The sequence below is a fragment of the Glandiceps talaboti genome, chromosome 18, assembly GCF_964340395.1.
Source record: "Glandiceps talaboti chromosome 18, keGlaTala1.1, whole genome shotgun sequence".
Lineage (NCBI taxonomy): Eukaryota > Metazoa > Hemichordata > Enteropneusta > Spengelidae > Glandiceps > Glandiceps talaboti.
This window is the reverse complement of record NC_135566.1, coordinates 9110841-9137016: the sequence shown is the minus strand read 5'-3', so window position 1 is coordinate 9137016 and position 26176 is coordinate 9110841. Positions and strand designations below refer to the sequence as shown.

The window sequence follows — 26176 nt, the reverse complement described above, 5'->3', positions numbered from 1 at the left end:
ACAGAGAGATAGATAGCTAGACAAACAACCAAACAAACTAAACAAAAAGTAAACAAAATATGTATATTTTAAAGAAAATGTCAGCCTGTTTCAGGACATCATTTAATTTTACAGCATGGCGGCCTTACTTGCCATAGAAATCCCGGGCATTATAGAGACATCGTTCAAGTGTGATTTTCAATTTCTTGTAAATCATATTTATATGCAATACACAACAAGAGAAAAATACATATATATTATTGATGGCACTCATATTTTGTATTGAATAATAGCAATATTTGGCGCAATAATCTACTTTCAAAGCATCTCCAGAACTAAAAGACAGTATTCAAGTGTATACTCCTATATTATAAGGGGTTGCCTCTCTGTTCATGTCATTATATTTGACCTCAACGTTGACCTTCGTGGAAATAACTGAATGGAAGCCGTATAGGCTATATCGTAATAATGCACTCGTCAAATTCAATTAAATCTGGTAATACTTGAAACATAAGAAATCGCATATGTTCTGTTGCATTCCAACAGTTATTGTGTCTAGTAACGAAAAGCTAAAGACTTTACCCTTAAGGAAGTCATTCAGTTTAAATCTGGTTGAGAAAACGATGAGACAGACAGACAGACAGGCAGGCAGGCAGGCAGACATACATACTCACACACACACACACACACACACACACACACACACACACACAGACCTTTCATCCCTAAAAGATAACCTCTCCTTAAGAAAGGTAGAAATCCAGAATGCAAATGACTAATTAATATTCATTAGATGGTTACCAAAATCTATTCAGTTCTTGTCATTACCATATGAAAGATGTTGAGACACACATACATACAGAAATAAATGCATACATACATATACATACATACATACATACATACATACACACACACACACACATACATACATACATACATACATACATACATACATACATACGTACGTACATACGTACATACGTACGTACATACATACATACATACATACATACATACATACATACATACATACATACACACAGACATACATACATACATACATACACACATGAATACATACATACATACATACATACAGACAGACAGACATACATACATACATACATACATACATACATACACACACACACACAGACATACATACATACATACATACATACATACATACATACATACATACATACATACATACATACATACATACATACATACAAAGTTGCACCGGTTCAGCATTTGTCATATTTATCTGCGTGTGAACATGCCATGAGTATGAGTTCTCTGATTTAATCAACTGGATACATGCAAAGCATTTTTATTTTAACAAACATGTTTTTTCATTAAAATAGGCCAAACCAGTGTACCTATTCGAGACAGAAATCACGAGAGTCATCACGTTCGACCCGTGTATCGTTTCAGTCTAGGACTACATATAACTGTGGAGTAGTAGGATGGAAAGACTGTTCTAAATACAGGTAATACTTCAAAATGTAGATTTTGAAAAATATTATATTTGTTCTGGCTCCAACGGGGATGCCCATGTTATAGTTCCATATCTCCGTCTACCCGTCGTCAATTTCTGTGGTGTCTATCTAAATGTCTGTCTCTGACTGTCTGTCCACATGTGTGTGTGTTTGCTTGTGAATATCTGTCTGTCCTGTCCTCGAAAATTATTATATTTAAGGATATTTTAACACTTCCATTTGCATACTTTTTAAATTTACTTTTATGTTCTCTCTCCTTGTATCTATGTGGAAGTATTTAAATGAATGAAACAATATATATGACCTGGATGATATGCGCTAAAATACCCTGTATATATAAATAGCATTACATTTCTACTTAAGGCTCTACTTCCTAAATTACTGAGGGCCCCACACTTGTTGTCAGATTTTGATTATACCTAAGCAAATTAACCTAGAACCAGTGGTGTCGTAACTTAGAACCAGTGATGTCGTTAAATAATTATCGAGTCTCCTTAATATAGTCGAGTCATAATCGAATCTGTGAGTATAGTTACCAATAGCATGGCTGGCTTCTCGTTCTTGATTTATGTTTATAATCTCCCAATTTCCTTCATCGAACAATCAAATTATTATTACAATAACAGAAGAAAAAAATTATAAGATGATGTTGATATTTCATAATGATCAGATAAACAATAAATATATTTTTCTAATTACAATTCATCATTTACAATTTTCTTAAATATTGCCATATTTTAGTAGAAGCATTTTTGCTGTATATAGTGTCGTATTTTTTATTCTATTTACTTGTAATAAGACCAGTTCGAGTTATATCTGTGAGCTAATTACAGTTGTGTGAGTGTGTTTTCTCAAATGCTTGTGGCACCTATCCTATACGAAAACTCGGCTTTCCTGACATTGGAAAAGACAAACGACAAACTCATATATCTCTATATATATTTACCAGGACTAGACACAGATACAAAATACGGTATTCCACAACGTACTACACCGAATATTACCAGACTGAGTGTTATGGCTTCTGCGATGGATCCAGATGTTCAGGTACTAATATTTACAGACTTCATAATCAACATATATATTCAGTATACTGTCACACAATCTTCCTTAATGGGGAACCCCACTCCAGGAAATAACAGTATTTTCGTATTTTCGTAAACTTTGGGTTTTGAAGAGTCAATTCATGATTTTACATCATATAAAGTGTGTGCGATTGCCATAAAACACAACATGGAAACTATAGTAATGTTTCACCTTAATTGTTCTCACATTGGTCCACCGTTGCCTTAAAAGACCTAGAAGACATACATATGTGATAGGCACTAACTTTTCATGACTCATAAGTGCTTTAACTTTACTTAATTAATCATGGTTTGCATTTTTAAATTATTCAATGATATACACATACACCGATTTTGATCACTTTAAAACATGTTGTTATTGTAACCACGTTCGTGTGCCTTGGCTATAACAAATTCAGTATGAGAGTGAGACAAAATTCCGCCTAGATGTGTTGATTGGTACCAAATCATTCTTATATACATTTATGGATTAGCCCAAACTAGCAAAGTCCGGAGAGACCCAAAGGAATGAGCCATGTCCGTTCATTCATTTGTCTGTGGATAGCAATATCACACTCATTTATCACTGTCTACCTCGCCTTGCATAAACTAGGGCAAACTATAGACGACATGTGCATATCTCTTCATTTCACAATCTTGCATGGCATATTCGAACAGGCAGACAGACAGAATTTCAACATTAAAAGTGATAACTGAAATAAATAATCAATTGCTAAATTTGTTTATTCTAGCTTGTAGGGGTATAAGCCACTGTGCGGCTGGTAACGTTCGATGCTCAACATCAAGTAATCACTACTGTCTTGAATGTGAATATACTCTGGGTCCAAGGGAATCAGCCTATGCTCTGCTGAGTCGTGGCAGTGTTCGCAACGGAAGATGTCAAGGTAAAGTCAGTTTTAATGAAATACATGTTCACAAGTTTTGAGATTGTCATGTTTAAAATCGCAAACTGTTATCTGCCGAGATATCATTAAATTAAACATGTTCAAACCGGATACTTGTGAGCTCTTAGATATATATTATGAGATAGGACAAATCACAGTGATACTCATCTAATACACCTGGATCAACGAATTGAGTTGTCATATTTACTATATGTGACATTTGACATTTTGCTTTTGTCAATCTTGTGTGCGTGCACCGAGGGATTCAAACATGACCATAATTAATGTCTCTCTACCTGTTCGTATAGTACGATTTCTGAACATTAAGGTGAACATCTATACAGTTCACTCAAACAATGTCGCATTGTCAATACAGAGAAATGTAACTGGCTTCGTGGGAGTGGTCGGTCATTTTGCTATCCCGGTACGTGTAATTCTAATGGACCTCCATCTACGTGTCGGTGTACAAATGGTTTCTCGGGTAACGACTGTCTCACAAGTGAGTGTTTAACGTCTATAGTGTGACTATTTTTAATTTACCCCTTTCTATTTTCCTGTGTTGGTTTAGAACTTCACACACTGAAGTTAAATTTTCTACGAAAGACGGGGTGTCATATATATGTACATAAAACGCCATCTTGGCCATTTTCATACAGTCACGCTATATAATTTTGGAATAGGACTCCACAAGATTATACATTAATCTTGAAACCAGATTTAAACTGACTGCCACCCGTAAGGGTCAAACCATATATTTTTGGGCCTACACACATTGTTCAAATACAAAATTATATTAAAGTATAGCTATTATACATGATGTACCATTAATTATTAATTATATCAAACGAAATGAAATCTGAAGCTTGCACAGTTAACATATTGCCTAATTATAATTATTCAAAAAACATTGATTATGCAAATTAACCATAAAGATTATAAATTACATCAAGCTTTAAATGACACTTGCACTTCTTTACCATCGACCATTAATACATGTACAAAATTATCTGAAATTTGAAGTGTTAATTCTCAAGAAATAGCCTAATTACTGAAATTCATTTATTATGCAAATTAGTCATAAAATTAAAAACTATATCAACAGGCTTTACAGGATGTACGCTTTGTCATGGTTGATGTGTAATTGCGCCAAGTTATGTGGAATTTGAAACGTGCATTCCAAAGATATAGCTTAATTGAAGATCATTAATTATTCAAATTACTCATTAAAAGTAAAGGCTATGTCAACAAATTTGTGCGCATTGTCATGGTTGGTATATTTATACCAGATTATATGACATTTGAAGCTTGCATTCTTAAAGATAAACCGGAATTAACGAACGTTGTTCATTATGCAAATTATTCATAAAAGCTTTAAGTTAAATCAACAAACCTTATAGCACATATGTGCCATGTTATAGTTAACATATGCACCAAATTATATTGAATTTGAACTATGCGTTCCAAAGATATAGCCTATTTACTCAAAACCATTAATTATGCAAATAACTAATTAATGTTCATTGGATGTTTACCAAAATCTAATCAGTTCTTGCCATTAGCATATGGAAGATTTGTAGCAAATTTGATTGTAATTAAGCCAGCCGTTTTTTAGGAAAATGATCACACACACACACGCACAAACAGACAGACAGACAGATAGACAGACAGACATACATACGTACGTACGTACGTACATACATACATACATACATACATACATACATACATACATACATACATACATACACACACGCACACACACACAGACAGACAGACAGGCAGACATACATACATACATACATACATACATACATACATACATACATACATACATACACACACGCACACACAGACAGACATACATACATACATACATACATACATACATACATACATACATACATACATACATACATACATACATACATAGGAAAATGATCACACACACACGCACAAACAGACAGACAGACAGACAGACAGACAGACAGACATGCATGCATACATACATACATACATACATACATACATACATACATACATACATACATACATACATACATACATACATACATACAGACAGACAGACAGACAGACACCTGTTAATACCGTCAATACCCTTAAGGGAGGTAAAAAGAAGTTTAATTGCATTTTTATTTCAATTCTAAGTTTCTAAATACAGCGATATTTTAAGCGGACTTGCAACGTTAAGATCAGCAAATGGAGGAGCAAAAGATGTCCAAGTCAGTTCTGCAGGTCTTGTGCTCTACCTTAACACTCTAAATATGAATACGTTACAAGTAACATGGTCAGCACAGTTTACAGGAGCCAACAGCTTTCCAACTCGTCCTGGATACGTACACAATTTTGCAGTCGGATTGACTAGTTCTTCATCTTCATACACTATAACATCAGAAGGTAAATTAAGATTTCTACATGCATGCATAATCTCCAATAATCCCATTATATATCATACACATGCTTGTATAAACACGTTTCATATAGTGGTCGTTTGGTTCGTATCAGTGGTACCAGCAATATTAACAGGTTTTTAAAAAACTGTTATAATAAATAGCCAATGACATTGCAAAAAGGACACCTCACGATACAGTAACAACAGATTGGTTGTATTATTGCTTATATAATTCGTTACGGTATGTAGTACTTTTTGATTCTAAAAGATAAAAATTATGTTTTTGCAATACTACAACTATTAAAAAAAAAATATGCACCTATCTTTAAGCTAAATGTCACACTATTTAGTATAAGAGTGATTAATAAATAGGACACATTTAATGATTTGAGAGAGAAAATGCTACAAAGTTAGTAACACATTTGTCAACCATTCATGGAGTGACCTCAGTGAGGTAGAGTAAATGAAATAACTTTGACAATCTGGCTGATGAATGACTGATCAAATTAATTTTCATTTGAAAGGCAACAGTCGATCATGGAATATGGCAGATCAAAACACTCATACCGGCAACGGGCGTTCACTGAGTTATCTTAATCCACTGAGAAGTCCAAAAAGTTACAGTATATCCGACGACATAACACATACCTTCCAGCATGGTGATAGGTATGTATCTCCATGTTTCTTCTTTATGCCAATGTACTATAGCTATGTGCATGGTTTTGGTGGGTTTTTTGTGTATTTGTTGTTGTTGTTGTTGTTGTTGTTGTTGTTGTTGTTGTTGGGTTTTGTTTTGTTTTTGTTTTGTTTTTTGGGGGTATTGTTGTTTGTTCTGGCATCGATCATACGGGTCCAACAAATGGTCAAATATGTTTGCTTTTGGGATCGTATCTCCCATTTTCTTTTAAAAGGCAAACGTATTCCTTGGATTTCACAATTTGCTTTTTTATTTGTATGAGGTTTCGTTGATATTTTTTTATTAAGGGTATGAAAAATAATGTCACCAGCATTTGCGTTTAATCTCTACTTCTCCTCTGCCATTTGACCAATCAGATTAAAGTTCCATGACAATGTAAAACTATGCTAAAACCCTAGCCATTTTAACATGAAAACACACCTTTTAGGGATATACAAACTGTATGATAAATGTTATCAATGTCAATGTCAATGCATTTTTGCCCAACCGCTTCCTACGTGCTCCCTCAACAGAGGTCTCGTTGGACCCAAAGTAAAAGGAACAGCATTGGGTTGCTATAGGAATGAGCCATGGGCTATCCGTGGACAGCTATATCTGTGACATCAAGAACTAAATTTGAAACTAACGTAAATTGTGAGATACTCTATGGTATATAAATACGCCACGTCATTTCACGACATTGACAATTATGGCCAAAGAGGTAAGAGAAAGAAACCTTCCTCATAGGCTTCGAAGTTTGATCTTGAGCTTCATCGTAAACCTCAAAACGGAATGTGTTCAATAAAGTTCGAAATTTCTGTTCATAAATGTTCATAGAAACTCAATTTAAATGTATGTACCTGTATTTATAGACTTTAGACTTACTTTCATTTTCAAGGTCGAATTGTATTGACATACATCATTCAAGTATGTTTATAGAAGTAAGACTTTAAGTCACACTGACCTATGACATTCGCATTATATTAAAGGGTAACTGCCATTTGGCACAATAGGGTCACAGTAGATTCCCAGGGTCAAAGTTCAAGATTAAAGGTATGCGTTCACATTAACCTTGTCTCAAATTATATTGTATTTTACTCTGTGTGGTTGATGTCAACCATACAAAACTAAAAAAAAACATACTTCTTCGAATACCTTTATCAAAATGGCATGCGCATTACCTGTAACATTTGGCTAATTTGAGTTTGCTCTTTGACAAATACATCGAATCTGTACAGGGGCGACGGGCAATGCTAGTAATGGTAGTTGAATTTGCGTAAGAATAAAACACCCGCAGAAATTGGGAGGTACGGGTTTTAGAACGTCCTCGAATAAATTTTACATTAATCTCCTAATAAATAGAATATACACCATTGCATTTGCTAATAAAAACAAACAGTACTGTCCCTGTATACGATTCTAAACTCGCGGCTTTAGAGAACCCGGAACTAGGCAACATGATAGTATGCTATGACCGCGCTATACATATTCGAATCACCTAAGTCCAAAGTTGAAGGACGTGCTTGCGTCTTTAGGGTGGCAGCATCTTAAAATAAAGACGGGGTGTGCCACTAAAGGAATATCATTTGCCAAGAAACGTATATGTTCATTAAATTCAAAAATTGTTACATGTGTATGCTTTAATTATCATTTGTAAACTTAATTATCTACATGTCGACCTTTTTGTGAAGAGTGAAACAAATTCAATGTGTAAAATACTTTAATACAGAATACATAAATACAGTACAAGGCAATGTTGAAATCGATGATGACATTAAGCGTTACACATTGTTACATGATGTTTCTGCAATTTGGACAGGGTCGGTGTGACAATCAGGGCAACCAATGGTGGGTTTATTGATCTGACGGGACATCCGACCCCAAGTAGCCGGAGAAGAGAGACTTACAGGGGTAGAACATTATCTTACACTGCGAGTTTTATTTTCGATACTGACCTGCCATATCAATGTGCTGTAACAACTACTTGCGCCAATGTGATGTTGGATAGAGGACCACCATTTACCAAACAGGTTAGTATGTGTAAATATGGTTTCTGTATGACTAGTTCGGTAATGTTGAATTTACTGCAGCAAAACCGCAGGAAAATTTGCAAATATATTTGGTAAACGACTGCTACTGAGGTTTACTGTGGTTCATGACCAAACTTTTTTCGTGGCCCCCTTTCGGGACATCAGAATATTCGAGCCATCCCTTTACGATCAAACCTCCATTTTTTTCCTTCCTCCTCCCTCCCATCTTCTTCTGAGCCCCCCCCCCGTAAATTCGGCTTGTTCCTTAATCTGACGACGAGTACTTGGTATACAGTATATCAATGACAGGAATACCTTATGAAATAGCAGGTTGAGAAAGTATAGTCTTAATAATGTACACGCATTTGGCAAATGAACATTGATTCATTGAAAATTGTATTAGTACTACGTTTTGTAAACTTACATTTCTTTTCTTTGTTGTCGTTTACAGTATACATATATAATCTCTCCCTTTTAGGGTATAACGGAAGGTTGCAGCTACAACATTATTTTAAGTAGATATTTACAACAACATAAAATAGTTGGAATGTCAAATAGGAATAATAGCTCAGAGTTCAATTTTTTGAACGATGATACATTTTGACAGGCTACCTTACGGATTACATGGTCTGGATGGGAAGATGATTTATCAAGAATTAACAAGTACAGAGTTAAGGTCATGCCAACCCAGTCTAATAACGGTGAACTCACATGTGATACTAGCGAAACCAATGCTAAAATATGTGAGGAGGAAGCACCAGCATCCCATTGCTCAATTACTGTTACTGACCCAGGTAATTGTTACTATATATAGAGTAAATATATTTCAGTATTTTAACCATCTAAAGTGGTAAACATGCTACAAATCCGTCATGATGTATACTAATAATTAAGAATCAACATAGGCTGTCACTCACTGTTCTCTATCCCTTTTAAATGCCAGTAGTATCTCTCTCTCTCTCTCTCTCTCTCTCTCTCTCTCTCTCTCTCTCTCTCTCTCTCTCTCTCTCTCTCTCTCTCTCTCTCTCTCTCTCTCTCTCTCTCATATATGACGAAAGTTAACAACAACAAAACTGGGCTCCCCTGGTCTAATGTACCTTGTAGTCATAGAGTTTCAATCTTCCTTGCAATTGTTTCATCTGACAGTGATGTTTATTTATGTTGACAGTGAGATAAATGTTTCATTTTATTTGCTTACGCCCTATCAGTGTCTGTATTTTGTTTCACGTGATTCCGAACAAAAAGCTTTGTGTGAGACGTAAAAAACATTGTGTCGCCATTATTGCTAAAGTCACTCTGGTTTGATAGTAACTATTTCACGTTCTTGATTTCCTCCCTAGGCAATTATTGTGTAGAATTAACTGTTACTGACAATGCCGAGAACCACAAATCTGCTATACGGTATGTGTTATTCGACGATACGTATTCTGTTGAATTAGACCAGATCGGACATTATCCATTATGGGTTGCATCGGCTTCAAAAGATTCTGACCTGGTATGGCAAACAGATACACACGACTCTCTACCAGTACGTCCTAAGGTGAGAATGCTGTAAAGTGTCATGTTTAAAATATATAAGATATGCATATGATATAGTCATTTTATCGGCGCCTCTTTGCTTTAAAATGAAATTTTAAAGACACATTATTTTAACATATTTTTTTTTCTTTTAAGGTTGTTTTTCATAAATCTTGGAAGTCTTCTGTGTTCTTACATCAAGCACATCGAAATCATGTATGTGTGTGTGTGTGTGTGTGTTTATTTGACTATGGCACACACAATATATTCTAAACGGGCCTTTTAGACAATCGTAAACCTACGTGTGTGGGAAAACAAAACAGTGAGTTTGTTAGTCTAAGTAATCACATAGCTTCTTAAAATATTACAGGTACATGTTAAATGGCCAGGCCACTTCAAAAATGAGCATCATCACCTGAATGGATTCCTTGGCTCGATTAACATTGACCATTTATATTACATTGATGACGAGTATGACGATCCGGTTGGACAGCCACCTGTCACTAGGTCACGTCAGGCCATACCAAATGCCAATGGAACAGTCAGTGCACTCATTTCATTTAGTGTCGATCATCAAGGAGGAGATACTTTATCATCACCTGCTGATTATACAACTGTTGAAAACTTCTTAGTGAGTACAGTAATATCGAATTTAAAAGATCAACATTTTCATGAATATTGTGTACTAGAATTCTACGTTATTTGTATTTTTATCTTACATGATTCTCTTAAATCGATTGCAAATGTCATTTAGACTGACTGTATGAATAAAATGCTGACAAGCCCCGGAAGTAGTGGCCAATAATTGAATAATGCCAAAGTTGGTTAATCCATACGCAATTATTTGGTTTTATTACTGTTAAATAATCATAGTTTTCAGCAAATATTAGTAAGATTTCCTTCCCCAAAATAACACTGAAAACAAAACGGAATGATTTCAAAGATTTCATTTTATTTTTAATTACCATTGTCCGTTTTTCCTATCACAACTTCTAATTTGAATAAAAAATCGACCACCTTTAATATATTAAACTACCCTGGTATGAATTATGGCAATTCACATTACACATTAATATTTCGAGGATTATCCTTCGAGATAAACAATTCCCCTGTAACAAGTTATTAAAATGTATAGTATACAACGATTATATTTTGTACGTTTAAAACTAAATTTGCATTCGAAATAGTGCGTTGTAGCTGAATTTCTAGTCATCTGTGATGTTTGTTTACACGGGGGAACTACGTACAGTGACCACGTGATACAACAAGCTTAAAATACGCGTACGGCTGCTGTGAAAAATAACCCTGCATATCTGCAGGGTTCTCGACTAATCAGAATGCGAGATTGGTGACAGGTGATGTATAATACAAATTATTCTTATCCAGTCAGTAAATCCAACTACTCTAATTCTTCTTGTCGTGACGCTATGATGTTGCTAACTGTTGCTTTAACTTGGATAATAGGAGACAATGATTGCAGTACAAGCCTGGACAATTATATTAATTAACCCCGTACTTGATTGCAGGATGAAGAAATAGAGCTGGACATTCCTCGTGCTGATGGTGATACCGTTCGAATTTGGGTGAAGGTGTTCGATGTTATGGGCAATGCAGCTACTGACAACGTAACAGTTCACATTGATTCTTCTCCTCCTGTACTTGGCGACATATATCTGACTAAGGACGGAGTCACGTTTTTGGCTGTCCATGATTCTACAGATCTCTACAATATGAGGTTGGTGTCAGAAATGTATTGAGAAAGTCCCTATGTTCATGTTTGCATATGACAGTGGTGCATCACAGAATAATATTGCGTCACATAGGGATGCATCATTTGCCATATGCTATTTTGGTACAATTTTATTTTCAAAGTCTTAATCCATTTGCAGCTTTCAGATTTTCACTGATAACATTTTAATACTAGAAGTGGTTGTTTTATCATCTGTAGCGTATTTTTATGTTCATCTTAAGTAACGTTCTGTATGTATACTTTGCATCTTTATTAGCATCCTCGGTTAGTAGTGCCTGTAAATTTTAATATTTCGAACAATGTAGCAGATTAGTCACTGTGGCCAGTTTGACACTCATGGGATTGCAGGTATGAAGAATTAATTGCGATCGATAATGACGTATTGCTTTCACTTCTGTTCAAGGGTCATTTTTGAAGCGTTTGATGACCACAGTGGTTTGTACACAATTCATTGGGCATTGCATGACATGGAAGATGAAGATATAGTACATGGAAATGGTACTGTAGCTGTGAGAAAACCATCAGTGAGTATAGGATACTAGATGTCATTTATAGAAGGAGCCAATACAGGGAATGATATGACAAACAGTCATATTACATATAGTGTAGGGCAAGTAGCTTGGAATTAGAGAGAACGAGAGGTATAGCGACGTATTGCCCTTGGGGATTCATTTTCGTTTTCATTATTAACGGATATTTTCATTGAAGGATTAAAGCCCTTATGAAATAATTATTCGTGGAATTATGTATATCTAAGCTATATATATATTGTTGAGATTTTGAAAACTAATCAATACCATATATGGTACAAATCCTAAGGCTCTTAATCCGGAATGTGATCCACCAGACTGTGCTTGTATACCCAAGGACAAGGAGTGTAACTATAGAAACTATGAGATTCCACTGGATTACAGTAAGATGAGCATTCCCATAGGAACCCATGATTATGATTATATTATTACTATCACAGTCACCAACAACGCCAGACTGCAAACAACACGTCAGTTTCAGGTAATCTTCATGCAAACAACTGTAACCATTGATGTCTTGTAGTTATGTTTCTAGCACAAGGCTACATCAGGCCATGCCAGGTTTCTACCTGTCAAATATTGCATCATATCCTGAGAGGCGTAAAAGTTGTATGATTTGCCGGAAACGAAAGTTTTGATTAGCACTAATGCTATTAGTATGCCACTGCGGCACTGCCTGAAATTCCAGATACAATCTACAACCAATGTAACAGTTTTACCTTGCATTCCATTACAAATACGTTAGCTGTGCAGATCTGAGTCAGAACGACTGACTATACGAGATTGATTTTGCAGCATACATTCACGTGTAATATAATTGTTGCATGTGACTGTCTCTTGCAGAGGGTGATGATTTGATATACATTGTAATACTAACAATGACTACTTATGAAGGACATCGCGAGTCTCTGTAACAGTTTCTACGAAAACTTGCACTACATCTTAATTGTGTGCCGTGTGTGGAATATGCAAATGCGCAGCCAGGTATATGGTTTTGACTTGTAAAAGTAAAGCTATGCCGATTGGTCATCAGACGTAATAGTTATATACTGGATTGAGTACGTGCTCGATAGATATGTTTATGTCATATGTTTTATAATAGCGACGTGCGGTGTCTTTCATGTAGTCTATGTCTTTATCAGATTGCCCTCTGCAAGAAATACAAATGCAAGAGGTGAATCCAATCCGAATATTGAATCTGCACACCTTACCTTCTAGTAAGATCTCCAACAGTATTTAGAGCCATGATTATCGTTGTCGCATAGCTCAAACAAAGCATTTGAAATTTCCTTTTCAGATCAGCGTTGACACAAGTCCACCCCATCAGGGCAGTATTCATGACAGTAGACCTGGTGAAGTAGATCTTGACTTCCAGCAAGACTATGAGATATTCGCTTCGTGGGATGGATTCTTTGACAGGGAAAGCGGCATCATGATGTATGTTTATCATTTCGGAGAAAGTTGTCTGGAGGAGTACAGCAATATATCATTTCCCACTCAATATCCTGTAAGTATATGAAATGTAATACAGATACAGGAACTATGTCAGTGTCGTGCGAGAGTTCTGAATGAATAACTCTATACCTACATACAGTCTTGGATTGACATGATTGGAATCGGATAAAATATAAACCAAAGAAAACAATACGAAAATTGAGATAGCAAAATGCGAGAAATGAGTCTGTTTGAACATGAACGTTGTTCAGAACAAGAGCTTTGAGCTACCCTGATTGATGTAAAACTGGTGAATATTTGGACGCATTCAAGTCTACCCTAAAATAGTTCGGTCAATGTGAGAGTCTGTATATGTATATTCATTATTATTTGGTATCATCTCCCATACATAACACTATACTGCCTCCTCAATTTAACGACGTCCTAGCCTAAACTATGATTACAACACAAAGATAAATGAATGTGGTTTCTTACAGCTGCAGAATACAACATCGACACATACTCAATGGACAGCTCCAGGTCCCGGCAAGTACCACTGTACAGTGATTGCATACAACAAAGCTTTGGAGCCATCACTGCCAGTGTGTTCTGACGGTGTTACCATAGATATCACTGAACCAAGTATTAGCCTTGTTGAAATTGACGAACTGTATAGAAAGCCTGGGATCCTAAAAGATGCTAGCGGTTCATACTGGTTCGTCAATGAACGAAGATATCGTCAACCAATTATGAATGTGTCACAAGTATGCAGGTAATAAATAGTCCACCAGGGACCATTTAATACGATCCTGGACATTTGAGTCTTATTATAGTGTCACTCATCAATCATTGAATCAACATTCATGGCCATTGTCAGATGACTTTGACATTTTTTGTTCATTGTAAGTTTTTTAACCGTATGTATTGATGGAATCATGGTACAAGAAATGGTTAATTTAGTTGCAGAGCAAGACACCGTTGATTTTACTTCGAGTTGTGTGTGGAACGTGTTAAGTATATCATAAGTTTTGGCACAGAGCGGTAAGTCCAGTTGTATTAATGAATACACAATTATACTTAATCACTTTAATCCCTTGGTTTTAACAGAGATATTGCTGTAATTTCAACGTCAATCGATTTATACCTGATTCTCGACACCGGTGTAAACAATACGTACATCACATTCTCAGACTCAACGTGCATCTCATTCGGTAGCTACCGTGTCCGTTGGTTTCTACGAAAGGAAAACCATGTAAGTTCTCAAAATTAATTCTTCAAGTAAAACCAATCTCTGTCATTTAAAAGTACAGTTGTTCATTTAAATTCAATGTTGTTCATGCTTTGATTTGAAAATCCTCGCATGTAAGGTTATAAATTGGAAAAGGGTCATCATGTAATTTTGTTTTCTGGTTCCAATCATATCTTTGCCAACTTTCAGCTCCACATGTTATGGAAGGGAGAAGACGAAGAGAGTGGAGTCTTCGACTACAACGTTGGTTTAAGCAGTTCGCCATCTGGAATGAATCCAGATATAATGCCCTTCACATCAACTAAAGGACATACAGAGTTCCTCAGATATCATCCTAACCTTGGTGAAGGTGTTGAATTTTACATTGTCATAAAGTCAACAAACAGAGCTGGTCTAACTAAAGAAGAGGTAAGGTTTACGTTCGTCTAAAGGGAAATGCCTTGTAAGTTTATGAACAGCTCTCTTTATCCTACATTTGTATACACCAGGTCGTTTGACTGTTATTGATTGATTGATTGATTGATTGATTGATTGATTGATTGATTGATTGATTGATTGATTGATTGATTGATTGATTGATTGATTGATTGATTGAATGAATGATCGATCGATCGATCGATTGATTGATTGATTGATTGATTGATTGATTGATTGATTGATTGATTGATTAGTGTTCTCAATCATTGACAGATCATTGGACCAGTGGTTGTTGAAATCACGCCTCCTATTTTCTCTGGAGATCTACTAGTAAATCTAGAAGTAGATGTACATGATGAGGAGTTCCTTGTGGCTAGATGGACACAGGGGGCGTTCTATGATGACGAAGACATGGACCCACTTAACTATGATGCTGCTGTTGGTTAGTATAATTATAGCATTTTGACAATTGTGGCGCAAGTGCCAATGAAAGCTGTGTTGTTGCACAGACTTGATGTATGTCCTCGTGAATTTCTGACCTGACTGGTATACTGCAGAAGACTGTGTCGTTGAGTGTGATCTGATCCCTACTTAACATTCCATATTTAAAAGACTTCAACTAGGCCTACGCCTCCGTTTAATTAAGCAATGTCCGTGACTTCTATAGTAAAGTAAAATGATTGCATATGTTAAAGCTTTGTAGTGAGATGTAGGCCAAGTACTGTAGTATTATTACTAGAACATGTTTCCATCATTATAACTGTCTGTTAAACTATGATCGGTGTTGTCTATCTTCTTTTTTCAGGTGACGTCGATGGTGGCGCTAATCTTATACCATTCACTCCGATAGAAAGCATATCGAGTGATCCTTGTCAACCAGCAACAACCCCACCATCCTGTGTAGCCATAGGAACCTCTTCTTTACATTGGCATCTTCATGGTCAACAAGTATACTATGTCTCCATTAAGGTGGAGAACACTGCTGGACTTAGTGTCATCGGGACGTCACAACCCTACAGACACGACGTACTTTTGCCAATGGAAGGATACGTCTACGAGACAAAGGACCCGGTAGAGGCTTCTGCAATTGGGGTAAATACACTACTAATTATAACAAAAGAAGAAGAAATAAGACCACTTTAGACTCAGCTATAAGATAACCGTAAGCACATTACCTCCATGCTCATGAATTAATGAATTTATTAGAATTGATCATGACTCGGGTGTCGTTATATCTCCACTGTAGGAACTAGACGATATCGACTTTCAGACGAGTACAACTGAGCTGTATTGTCGTTGGTCAGGATTCCACCATCCATATCAAGACATACTCTATGAAATAGCACTTGGTACATCTCCAGGGAATGATGACACAGTGAATTTCATCGCTGTTGCGCCATCAAACTCAAGCCACACATTTCAAGGATTGAACTTGAACAACCTTCAGGTATTTGTAACATACAGTACGATTTTATCTAACGTGTCTCATCAGACATCTTGGCGAGACAGGATCAGATCAAAATTCATGTTATATATGTCATTGTTTGTATTGAGGGTATGGGATATATATTTTTATGTTAAACGTCTACGTCTAGACTCATATTCACAAAGCAAATTACTTTTAAATGCACCCGTCTTTTTTTTTCGACACCCACAGAGATACTACGTCACTGTTAAAGCTTCGACAGAAGTTGGAAATGTGACTGTTAGTTCTGACGGTGTTGTCATCATAGATGGTACAGATATCTTACAAGACATCCAGCTCTATGATGGTCAAAAGTGTGCTTTAGATAACTGTAAGTTGAACTTACTTGTGACTTTGCATGGCAATGTAATTTATTTGGTCTGTTTTATGACTTCAACATCTAATGACAAGTCACTACCATTTATTGTTATACCAAAGCATCGGACTGGGGACCAAACACACCTGTACACCATGATTATGATAGGCGAGGGAAATGTGAAGAGGATATCGATTTCCAAGCATCGACAAACTCGGTATCTGCTTACTGGACGATGGCAGAAGAGTTTTTGCAATTCATTACACGTGCAGAGTGGGCATTACAAAGAGAAGAAACCTTGAACAGGTAAAATCTTGGATTTGGCTAAAATCTTGGACTTGGCTTGATTTGGTATTTTACAAGCGAGAAAATATCGGTAAATAATCCGCATAGAAATAGGCACAAATATTATGTGATAGTGCGCATAGCTTTTTCTCGCTATGTTTTGGGTGCAAGTGATACTAGTTTATTCCCTGTAATTGTTTGATTCCAGGGGCATAACTGCAACATTGGCTTGGTTTGGTATTTTTGTGCCGTGAAAATGCAGTAGATGTTTTGTTCTCATAGCTACCATATTAAGAGCAACTGTTTTGCTATTAGTCATCAGATTGCATTTATTTTTATATCCTTAATTTATCAACAGTTCGTACGCACTTTGGGACTTCGTGACTGAATTTCATGATTTCGGAACTCAGCAATATATCAACGTCGTCGAACTATCGTTACTACCAGGACACCACTACAGATCATTTGTAAGATTTTGTCATCCAGATGGATGTTTTCAATCGGTTGTAAGTGATGGATTTTGGATAATATCTCAACCTCCTGTAACGATGGACATTCAAGATATTTCTTACAAGTAAGTGTAATCACTTGTTAGCGGTCCAATAATATATTTAGTTCAGAGTTTGTCATTTACCTTTACACCTAATCACATGTGATCAGTAATATCGTATGTTTATGCCGTATCTACTTTTAGTGAGAGTGGAACATTGACTTTTGAATGGCATCCATTTGAACAACAAGAACTCAGTCATATACTTGATGAAAACCCACTGGAATATTACGGATGGTGTTTGAATGTTAAGACCACTGCAAACTGGGTAGAGTTTGGCGATTTATTGTTTCCGTGGCAAAAAATCAACTCGATTCATTATGAAAATGATATGGTAAGTTTTGATAGGATATTTTACAAATTTGGGAGAAATGCAAATTTAATTTCATACGAGGACAAGGAGAACATTTCAGTGAATTGCTGATTCCTGATGAATAAAAAGCATTTCGCGATAATGTATTCTGGTATACCGACCGTGTGTTTGTCATTGGGCCAGTAGATTGACATTTACATTCATGAATTGGTTCGAATTCTCCAACAACACGAGTGCACTTTGCAGAGAGTGATCGTTCATCCTTTTGTTATATCCGTAAAAACTTACAGTAAACAAGTAATATTTCCATCGTTTTTGGTCATCTGATTCAGGGTTGGAAAAGTTTGAAGTCTGTTGTCATACGTACGCCAAAGATTGATTCATTCACCAAGACCAAGTACTTGGGTTCGTTATGGATTAGGGATATTTGTGATTACCCAATTAAATGATTGAAATATTATAAACCAATACACATCACATTGGTAGTTCCATGCAAGCAACACTATTTTTAGTTTGACCGATTCACAAACCAAATAAGTTCACGAAGGTTGCTATGCTGTCAATAAATAGGATGTGTGTATTCATAGAAAGATCAAACTATATTCATTCATTTTCCTTCCAAGTTGCAAGCTACTGTGTCGTTACCATCTGATGAGTTGGAATTCACGGATTGTATAAGACTTGGTTTGCGTGGTTACAACAAAGCTGGATTGTACTCTGATATTTACAAAGATATCAAAGATTGTGAAGCATTTGATCCAAGACATGTTATACCGAATATTGTGATCGATAGTGTTGGGGATTTTGATGGGACAGAAGTGAGGTGAGTATGTTGTATCAGGTACAGAATAACCACGTTATTGTATAGTAACTAGGAAAAACGCGTTGTATCATTGCCTCTACCGAAAGGATTATCCATTGCCAGGTGGTTGAACTTTGCAAACACGTATGGACATCAGGTTATAATATCTTCTTTTGTCTGTGATAGCTGTAAAATCACGGACAAAAATGTAATATGCTTTACGTTTGGATTGATGAGTTCTGTTAAGCGTCGGTGTGTGATTTTCGTGAGTTTTGTCATAGATAACAGATCAACATCGACATTCCCTTTCCCATGTATTTAAGAGACAACTGTAATATAGAAACGAGATGACTTGAGACGTTGACTACACACCCGGTTACAAACTGGTGAAACTGCCAAATTAACGAGTAAGAATAAATCTTCGGACTGTGAGAAAGTAGATATAGTGGATATAGATAATTCTATTTTATGAATTAGTTGGCGTAAATCATAAACTTAGAGGATAGCACGTATGGTTCAGAAAAAAAAACGTTTGTAATATCCAGCATACGTTTTCTGTATTCAGGGATATTATCCTGGAAGAAAACGCTCATTGGCAATATTCAGATGCTGAGTATACGCTCTCTCAGCATAAGCTGTCAGCTGTATGGCCAACTCTACGACACGGTGTATACGAATGGAAAATTGTAGCTTATGAAGGCCTTGATCGAAGAGCATATCAAACGTCAGGGAACAGTCTGGCATACAAATCCTATCAGTGTGATGCACCTGAAGTGTTGGCTTGTGGACAAACACAGGTAAATTGTACTGTTACTGTCTTGCAATTTGTACTGATTAAAATACATAAAACCCCAGTTCGGATTAGGATTAAAATTCAGGTTTAAAAAACAATCGTCTGGTAGTCTACAGTCTATGGTAAACATGGGTCCAGAGCAACAGAATGGCCCCCATGTGATTCTCATGGCTCCACTAATAACATTTACTCGAGAAGATTGTAATCTCGTACTTACCCACAAAGTCTTGTTTACGTTGTCATGTTGTACTTGTATCGCCATGCTCATAGTTATGGTTATTGAAATTTCGGAAAAGACACTTTAGCGGGTTTTTTTCAGCACAATCATAAATGTGAACCAACACATGCTCTCTTCTCAACACAGAACAATTACGTGAACGTTGATAACCTTCAGCTTCAACACGGACAAAGATATTACGTTTGTGTACGTGCAAATGAAACACTGAAAGTCTACGAGAAAGCAGAGCATATACTACCGGAGGTATCTTTGTGTTCTGATGGAGTCGTTGTTGATCTCACACCCCCTACTCATGGTAAAGTTTGGATTGGGTGGAACAAAGCGACTTATCAGGTCAGTTAATTTTTCATAAACGAGAAATAACCGGACTGTGTTCTTTGTCAGTGGTCGCCACAGATGTGCATAATGTGCAGTTATATAATCAATGAAACATCCGACGTCAGTATTGAATAACCTACAGATATATATACCTGTCATTGGTTGAAAGAAAATAATACTAGCTGTTTCAAACGCAAGAAAATATGGCCCCATTAATCTACCGAAAATTATTTTTGTCAAGTTCATTCCACCTATTGTACCTATACAGACATCCACATCAGACCTTGTAGTACACTGGGATGAATTCTATGATGTTGAAGAACATGGACAAACAACTCATCATTCTGGTATCAGGAAATATGAGACAGCAGTAGGTGAGTTGCGTAATGTGATCAATGGATCAAAAGATGCATTGAGTTATTTCAAAATAGACTTAGAAAAACGTAGACTTGTAATCATCACAATCGTTCATATCACATCGTTGAATTAGCTGTTTCTTACTGAAATAGGGTATAACAGTGGAAATCTTTATTTATTATTTATTATCATAGGAACATCGCCTAATGGAGTTGATGTCAAAAACTTTAAAGATGTCGGTGTAACGAACTGGGTTGTGGTGCACAATCTGTACTTACAGGGTGGTCATACATATTACGTTACAGTTAAAGGTAATAATTCTGACATACTATACATTATTCTCTTTCTCTTAACGTACAAGGCATAAAAGCATTATTAATAACTCAGAATATCAAATATAGAATTGGTCTTATGTGACAAAATTCTGAAACAGATGAGGCATTTTGATACATCTGAATACAAGTGTTTTTGAAGTAGGCCTGCTCTCTTTCGTCTGCCACTTTTAGATAAATTTCACACAATAACATTTGGCATGTCACTGGCTTCGTGTGGAGCTCATAGTAATAACCTTATTTGCTTTCATTTATTACTATCTTTCTATTTCTAAATGTAGCATTTGATTTTGTTGGACGTTCGGCTGAAAGCATCTCCGATGGAATCACAGTAGATGTTACTCCTCCAACTACCTCTGGCAAAGAGATTGACGTTGGAGGTTCTTTCGTTACGTCTACCTCATCACTGCCAGCTACGTGGAATGGAGTATTTGATGATGTTGAAAGTGGTATGTACTAATCTTTTTCCTTTCCTTTGCCGTTGAACTTTCAATTTTCGGGGCTGGTATGAGACATCAACCCTTAGTTTCTTGGCTCGTAAAATAAACCATGATGGCCAAAGATTCCACAATTTTGTAAGAATCATATAAGGTTAAGTATATGTCTTCATTATACAATATATGCAATGTTGTCTTCCCCAGGAATCGACTACTATGAATGGTGTATAGGATCAAAACCTGGGATTGCAGATGTGTTCCCATGTACAGCTACAAACCAAAAAGAAATACTGACCGACGATACCAATAGTATGACGTTGTTGCAAGGCCACGTTTACTACGTGACAGTTAAGGTAAGTAAGTTTAGACACACACATTACTGACAGCAAAATGTCATCTTGTGATATGTGGTATGTCGCGCAATTTGAGACATCCAATCAAGTCATTGTGTAATACAAAATAAGGACATTTTCTATTATAGGCGTATAATGGTGTGGGGTTATCGACCACAGTAACATCCTGGGGTGTGGTTGTCGACGGCACACCACCAAAGGAGGGTGCTATTTATGATGGCGTGGTGTCAGAAGATTCTGCAGACAAGGATTTCCAGGTACCGATGTCATACAATGCTATGATTCTTCAAGTCTTTCATAATTCAAAATCCACTTTGGCTCCCAACAGTCACAGCTATTAATACCTATCGGTTCTCCTTATCGTAGTCGTACATGCCAACACTGCGGACAATAACATGGAACGTAGCTTCCATCAATATATTGCTTTGCAAATCACAGTAGAAATCATTTTATACTTGGTCAGTAATAGTAGTCTTCCCAGAAATTTGTTTAGAAAATGACATGCCGCAAAAGTGGTTAATTAGCAGTGGCAATGGCCCCAGTGAAAACCTTGGTCCTATGATCATGTTTACATTCTCTATTTAAAGACAAATTTAGATTCGCTCGGTGCAAGATGGGATGGCTTCCACGATCCTCATACAACAGTTGTCGGGTACTCGGTTAAAATCGGTAGCTGTCCCGGATGTGATGACGTCATTGAAGAAAATAACGTTGGAATATTGACAGGTATTGTTGCCTTTATTGAAATGAGTATATCTCAGTATTGCAATATCATAACTAAACCTAGCAGCTTAGAAGGATTGGGAATGCTACATTTTGTATTTTTACTATTGTGAGATATTGGACAAGCACATTCTAAATGATAAAAATAAGATATTTGTGGCATAGAAATATACTAAATCAGACACATGTAATATCAATACAATGTAAATGAACTATTTGTACAACAGCTTAGAAAGTATAATACAGGGATGCTAGTGATTTAGGTATCATCTCATAATATAGTATGTAGTTTTGTCTGGTATAGTTAGGTATGATCCCGACTTTGATCGTTATAGTATCAAAAACAACCCTTTTGGCATAACACATTCTAAGCTTTGTGGTATGTGAGTGTGTTCTTTTTCAAATCATACACATAAGTAATATTGGATATATACACGTAAATCATCTTGAAGCCCATATCTATTTCCACTGAAGGACACCAATATTTATCTATGTCTTCGATGAAGACTTGTTTGAATTTAAATTGCGCAATACTAATTATTTCTTCAGAAATGACGGCCACAGATCTTGGTCTTCAACCTGGAATAAGATACTACACAACAGTGACAGCATGTAATGCAGCTGATCTATGTACAACAGTGACATCAGATGGTATCATTGCTGATGACTCACCACCAATTGCTGGAATGGTGTATGATGGGATTAGTGACGTTGACCACTCCTTTCAATCATCAAGGTAAAACTACAAAAACTTTCATAAATTTCTAATCCAGACTCTCAGTGCACCATTGTCAGATTTCATTCAGAATATCGAAAAGTCGTTTAATGAGGGCAATTCCAATTTGAATTTACGACATTTGTTATACCTTTATTTTTTGTCTTTAGATTTGATATGTATTTGTTTTGCAGGACAACATTGGCAGCTCATTGGTACAACTTCCATGATCCTCATACCCAACTTTCTCACTATGAATGGTTCGCTGGTACAACACCAGGTGGTGATGACGTATTTGAACCAATCAGATTGCATCTGACAGAAAAAGCTTTTATATCCCATCTAAATTTACCTGTCAACACTCCTTTATATGTGACAGTGAGGGCGTACAACAGGGCAGGTATGAAACTTGTATTTTTAATTTTATAACTTGAAGTTTGTAAATTTTACATAAGATTATGAAATCGATCATAAACTCCTTTAAGCAAGTATATTAAGCAAATTCGTACATGTTTCTTGCTGATATCCCCTAACCCAGCTCATAAGATGGAAAGAGATCCGGAAATACTCGAATTATTTACGTAGAACTAAATAGTCATAATTGTATTGTAACTCCACGTTGCTAATTATTTTATCAGGACTATATACCGAATCATCATCAAATGGCATAATAGTTGACCAATCCCCTCCAGCAATAGCAAATAAAATCCAGTTCGTTGAGAGAGTTGGCTCAATAACAAGAAACACACAGGTAGGATTAACAATATACTATTGATTACTTTTTTCCTTCCTATTATACAAATACCCTTTGGAACATTTCAAGTTCACATATGCACCAAGTACTGCTTACCAAAGTAAGCAAATAACCCGATAGCCTAAAAACTGTGCACAGAACTATAAGTCGATAGTATTCCTCTTGTGTAAATACATACATACATACTAGTATTTTTACATACTCCGTTATCCGTGACATGAGAACTAAATTAATGGAATCTCCTTTCGATTATTCAACACACTCTTCGTAGGTATGGCGTTCCGTCCTACGTATACAGTGGGAATTCAGCGATCCAGAGAGTCCAATAGAGAACCATGTGCTGTCAGTGTTTACACATCACCAGTCAGACATGTCTATCCCGCCAGTCAAGGTATGATGTTTTGATTTTCTAATCCACATTAACTGCGATGCAGTTGTCACATTGTTTATGTATGTTTTCTTTCTTTTCTACTATTGCATTATCCTAAACCTTGATAGTGTTTGATACTAAAAAAAATCATCGTCTACTATTGCAGGTCGGAGGAAGTGTCCGCGAATATACTTTTACCAACTTGACACTGCACGATGGTAATACCTACTATGTTAAGGTAGTGGCTTGCAATGCTGCTAAACTTTGTACTGAGAGCGAGACAGAAGGAATTTTGGTAAGCACTGTCATTTTTCTTTGCTATGCATTCATGAACTTTACTGGTTCTGTGCAGGAAAACAATGCGATGTTTTTAAACAACTTCACTCGCACTAGCGTATAGCGTTGGATTTTTGAATTGTTATTTCTATAACTATAAACATGGTTTTGAATAGGTAAATACCATAGATTTTACAGACTTATAAAATGTGCGAAAGAGATGGACAATGTTTAGAAAAATTGGAAAGAAAAACTTTTTGTTTACATAATTATGTAGATCTTGTATCGTTTTTTCAATTACTGTCGCAATTTGGTAGTTAATTACAATTGACTTACATATGTGTTTCATAAGGTCTATTTACTTGAATTTGAATATGATTTTGTAATATCCTAAGTAATCGCCCTATATAATACTTATGAATAGAGCCTGTATCATGACCAAATATTATTACTTACTGGAAACCTGTTCTATCTCAGATTGATTCGAGCCCGCCGACTGTTGGAACATTTGCTGTTGAAACTGATCATGCAGCGGGTCTGACACGCCACAGGGATGGTTGGATGACGTACCACCAAAGTCAAGGAGATACATCGGCTTCCGTCAACTTAGCGTGGCTAGGCTTTGCAGACCTGCATTCAGGGATAAGCCATTACGGTGTAACAGTTGGTACAAATTTTGGCCTGTGGGATTTAACCCAGGTAAACCTAGACTTCAAGATAGATGCATTGATTGGGGGCTCTGTACTAGAATCTTAGAGAAACCAATCTTATATACTTCACCTGATTTTGTTTACTAATATTGTAATTTGTAGCATTTAAATAATTCTGTGTCTGTCACTTCTTCCTTATCTTAGGGCTTAAGTGTGAGTACAGACTACATTGATGGAGTCTCACATTACGACGAAGGAAGTGTTCAGACATTGGAGATTCCTCTTATAAGAGATCTTGTTCCTGGAGAACATATATATTGCACCATATGGGCCGTGAATGGGGTAAGCAGTCATGTGCATTCAGTACTTTCAAACGATTATGAATTATACATAATTGTGGACTAGTCATGTACATATTTGCGTTTTCTCAACGTTTCTTGCTATAAACTTCATTTCTCCTCACAGGTTGGATTACGAAGCTACGAAGCTCATGAAACATTTGTGATTGTCAGATCGAATGATGCCAGTGGTGTTTTATCGATACTTCGACGTTGTGATGTACAATCATGTGCTAGACACTGTACGTGTGCACCACAGAATCAGCTTTGTCTGGAAGATTATTCACCTTGTAATGATGTATCAGGTAATTGTCAAAATGCACT

The 26176-nt window shown here is 36.3% G+C and overlaps 1 protein-coding gene across 1 annotated transcript in view; it reads left to right on the top strand.

Annotated features, from left to right (window-relative positions):
* Positions 1-1380: 1380 nt before the first annotated feature.
* LOC144449073 (uncharacterized) overlaps positions 1381-26176 on the top strand; it is a 33634-nt gene continuing 8838 nt past the window's right edge. The window contains exons 1-41 of the mRNA XM_078139492.1: positions 1381-1475; positions 2434-2531; positions 3301-3453; positions 3830-3952; positions 5620-5868; positions 6388-6529; positions 8359-8569; positions 9177-9363; positions 9910-10109; positions 10458-10718; positions 11614-11822; positions 12241-12361; positions 12657-12848; positions 13665-13874; positions 14299-14573; positions 14909-15053; positions 15240-15458; positions 15741-15909; positions 16273-16559; positions 16714-16914; positions 17125-17263; positions 17371-17554; positions 17892-18107; positions 18228-18417; positions 19020-19219; positions 19764-19995; positions 20356-20562; positions 20816-20921; positions 21099-21215; positions 21518-21685; positions 21878-22026; positions 22155-22283; positions 22614-22752; positions 23299-23485; positions 23659-23864; positions 24103-24215; positions 24490-24609; positions 24755-24883; positions 25342-25563; positions 25719-25856; positions 25980-26157. Coding sequence (XP_077995618.1) covers positions 5736-5868; positions 6388-6529; positions 8359-8569; positions 9177-9363; positions 9910-10109; positions 10458-10718; positions 11614-11822; positions 12241-12361; positions 12657-12848; positions 13665-13874; positions 14299-14573; positions 14909-15053; positions 15240-15458; positions 15741-15909; positions 16273-16559; positions 16714-16914; positions 17125-17263; positions 17371-17554; positions 17892-18107; positions 18228-18417; positions 19020-19219; positions 19764-19995; positions 20356-20562; positions 20816-20921; positions 21099-21215; positions 21518-21685; positions 21878-22026; positions 22155-22283; positions 22614-22752; positions 23299-23485; positions 23659-23864; positions 24103-24215; positions 24490-24609; positions 24755-24883; positions 25342-25563; positions 25719-25856; positions 25980-26157 — 6631 coding nt within the window. The 5' untranslated portion in view covers positions 1381-1475; positions 2434-2531; positions 3301-3453; positions 3830-3952; positions 5620-5735. The remainder of the gene's footprint in view (positions 1476-2433; positions 2532-3300; positions 3454-3829; positions 3953-5619; positions 5869-6387; positions 6530-8358; positions 8570-9176; positions 9364-9909; positions 10110-10457; positions 10719-11613; positions 11823-12240; positions 12362-12656; positions 12849-13664; positions 13875-14298; positions 14574-14908; positions 15054-15239; positions 15459-15740; positions 15910-16272; positions 16560-16713; positions 16915-17124; positions 17264-17370; positions 17555-17891; positions 18108-18227; positions 18418-19019; positions 19220-19763; positions 19996-20355; positions 20563-20815; positions 20922-21098; positions 21216-21517; positions 21686-21877; positions 22027-22154; positions 22284-22613; positions 22753-23298; positions 23486-23658; positions 23865-24102; positions 24216-24489; positions 24610-24754; positions 24884-25341; positions 25564-25718; positions 25857-25979; positions 26158-26176) is intronic.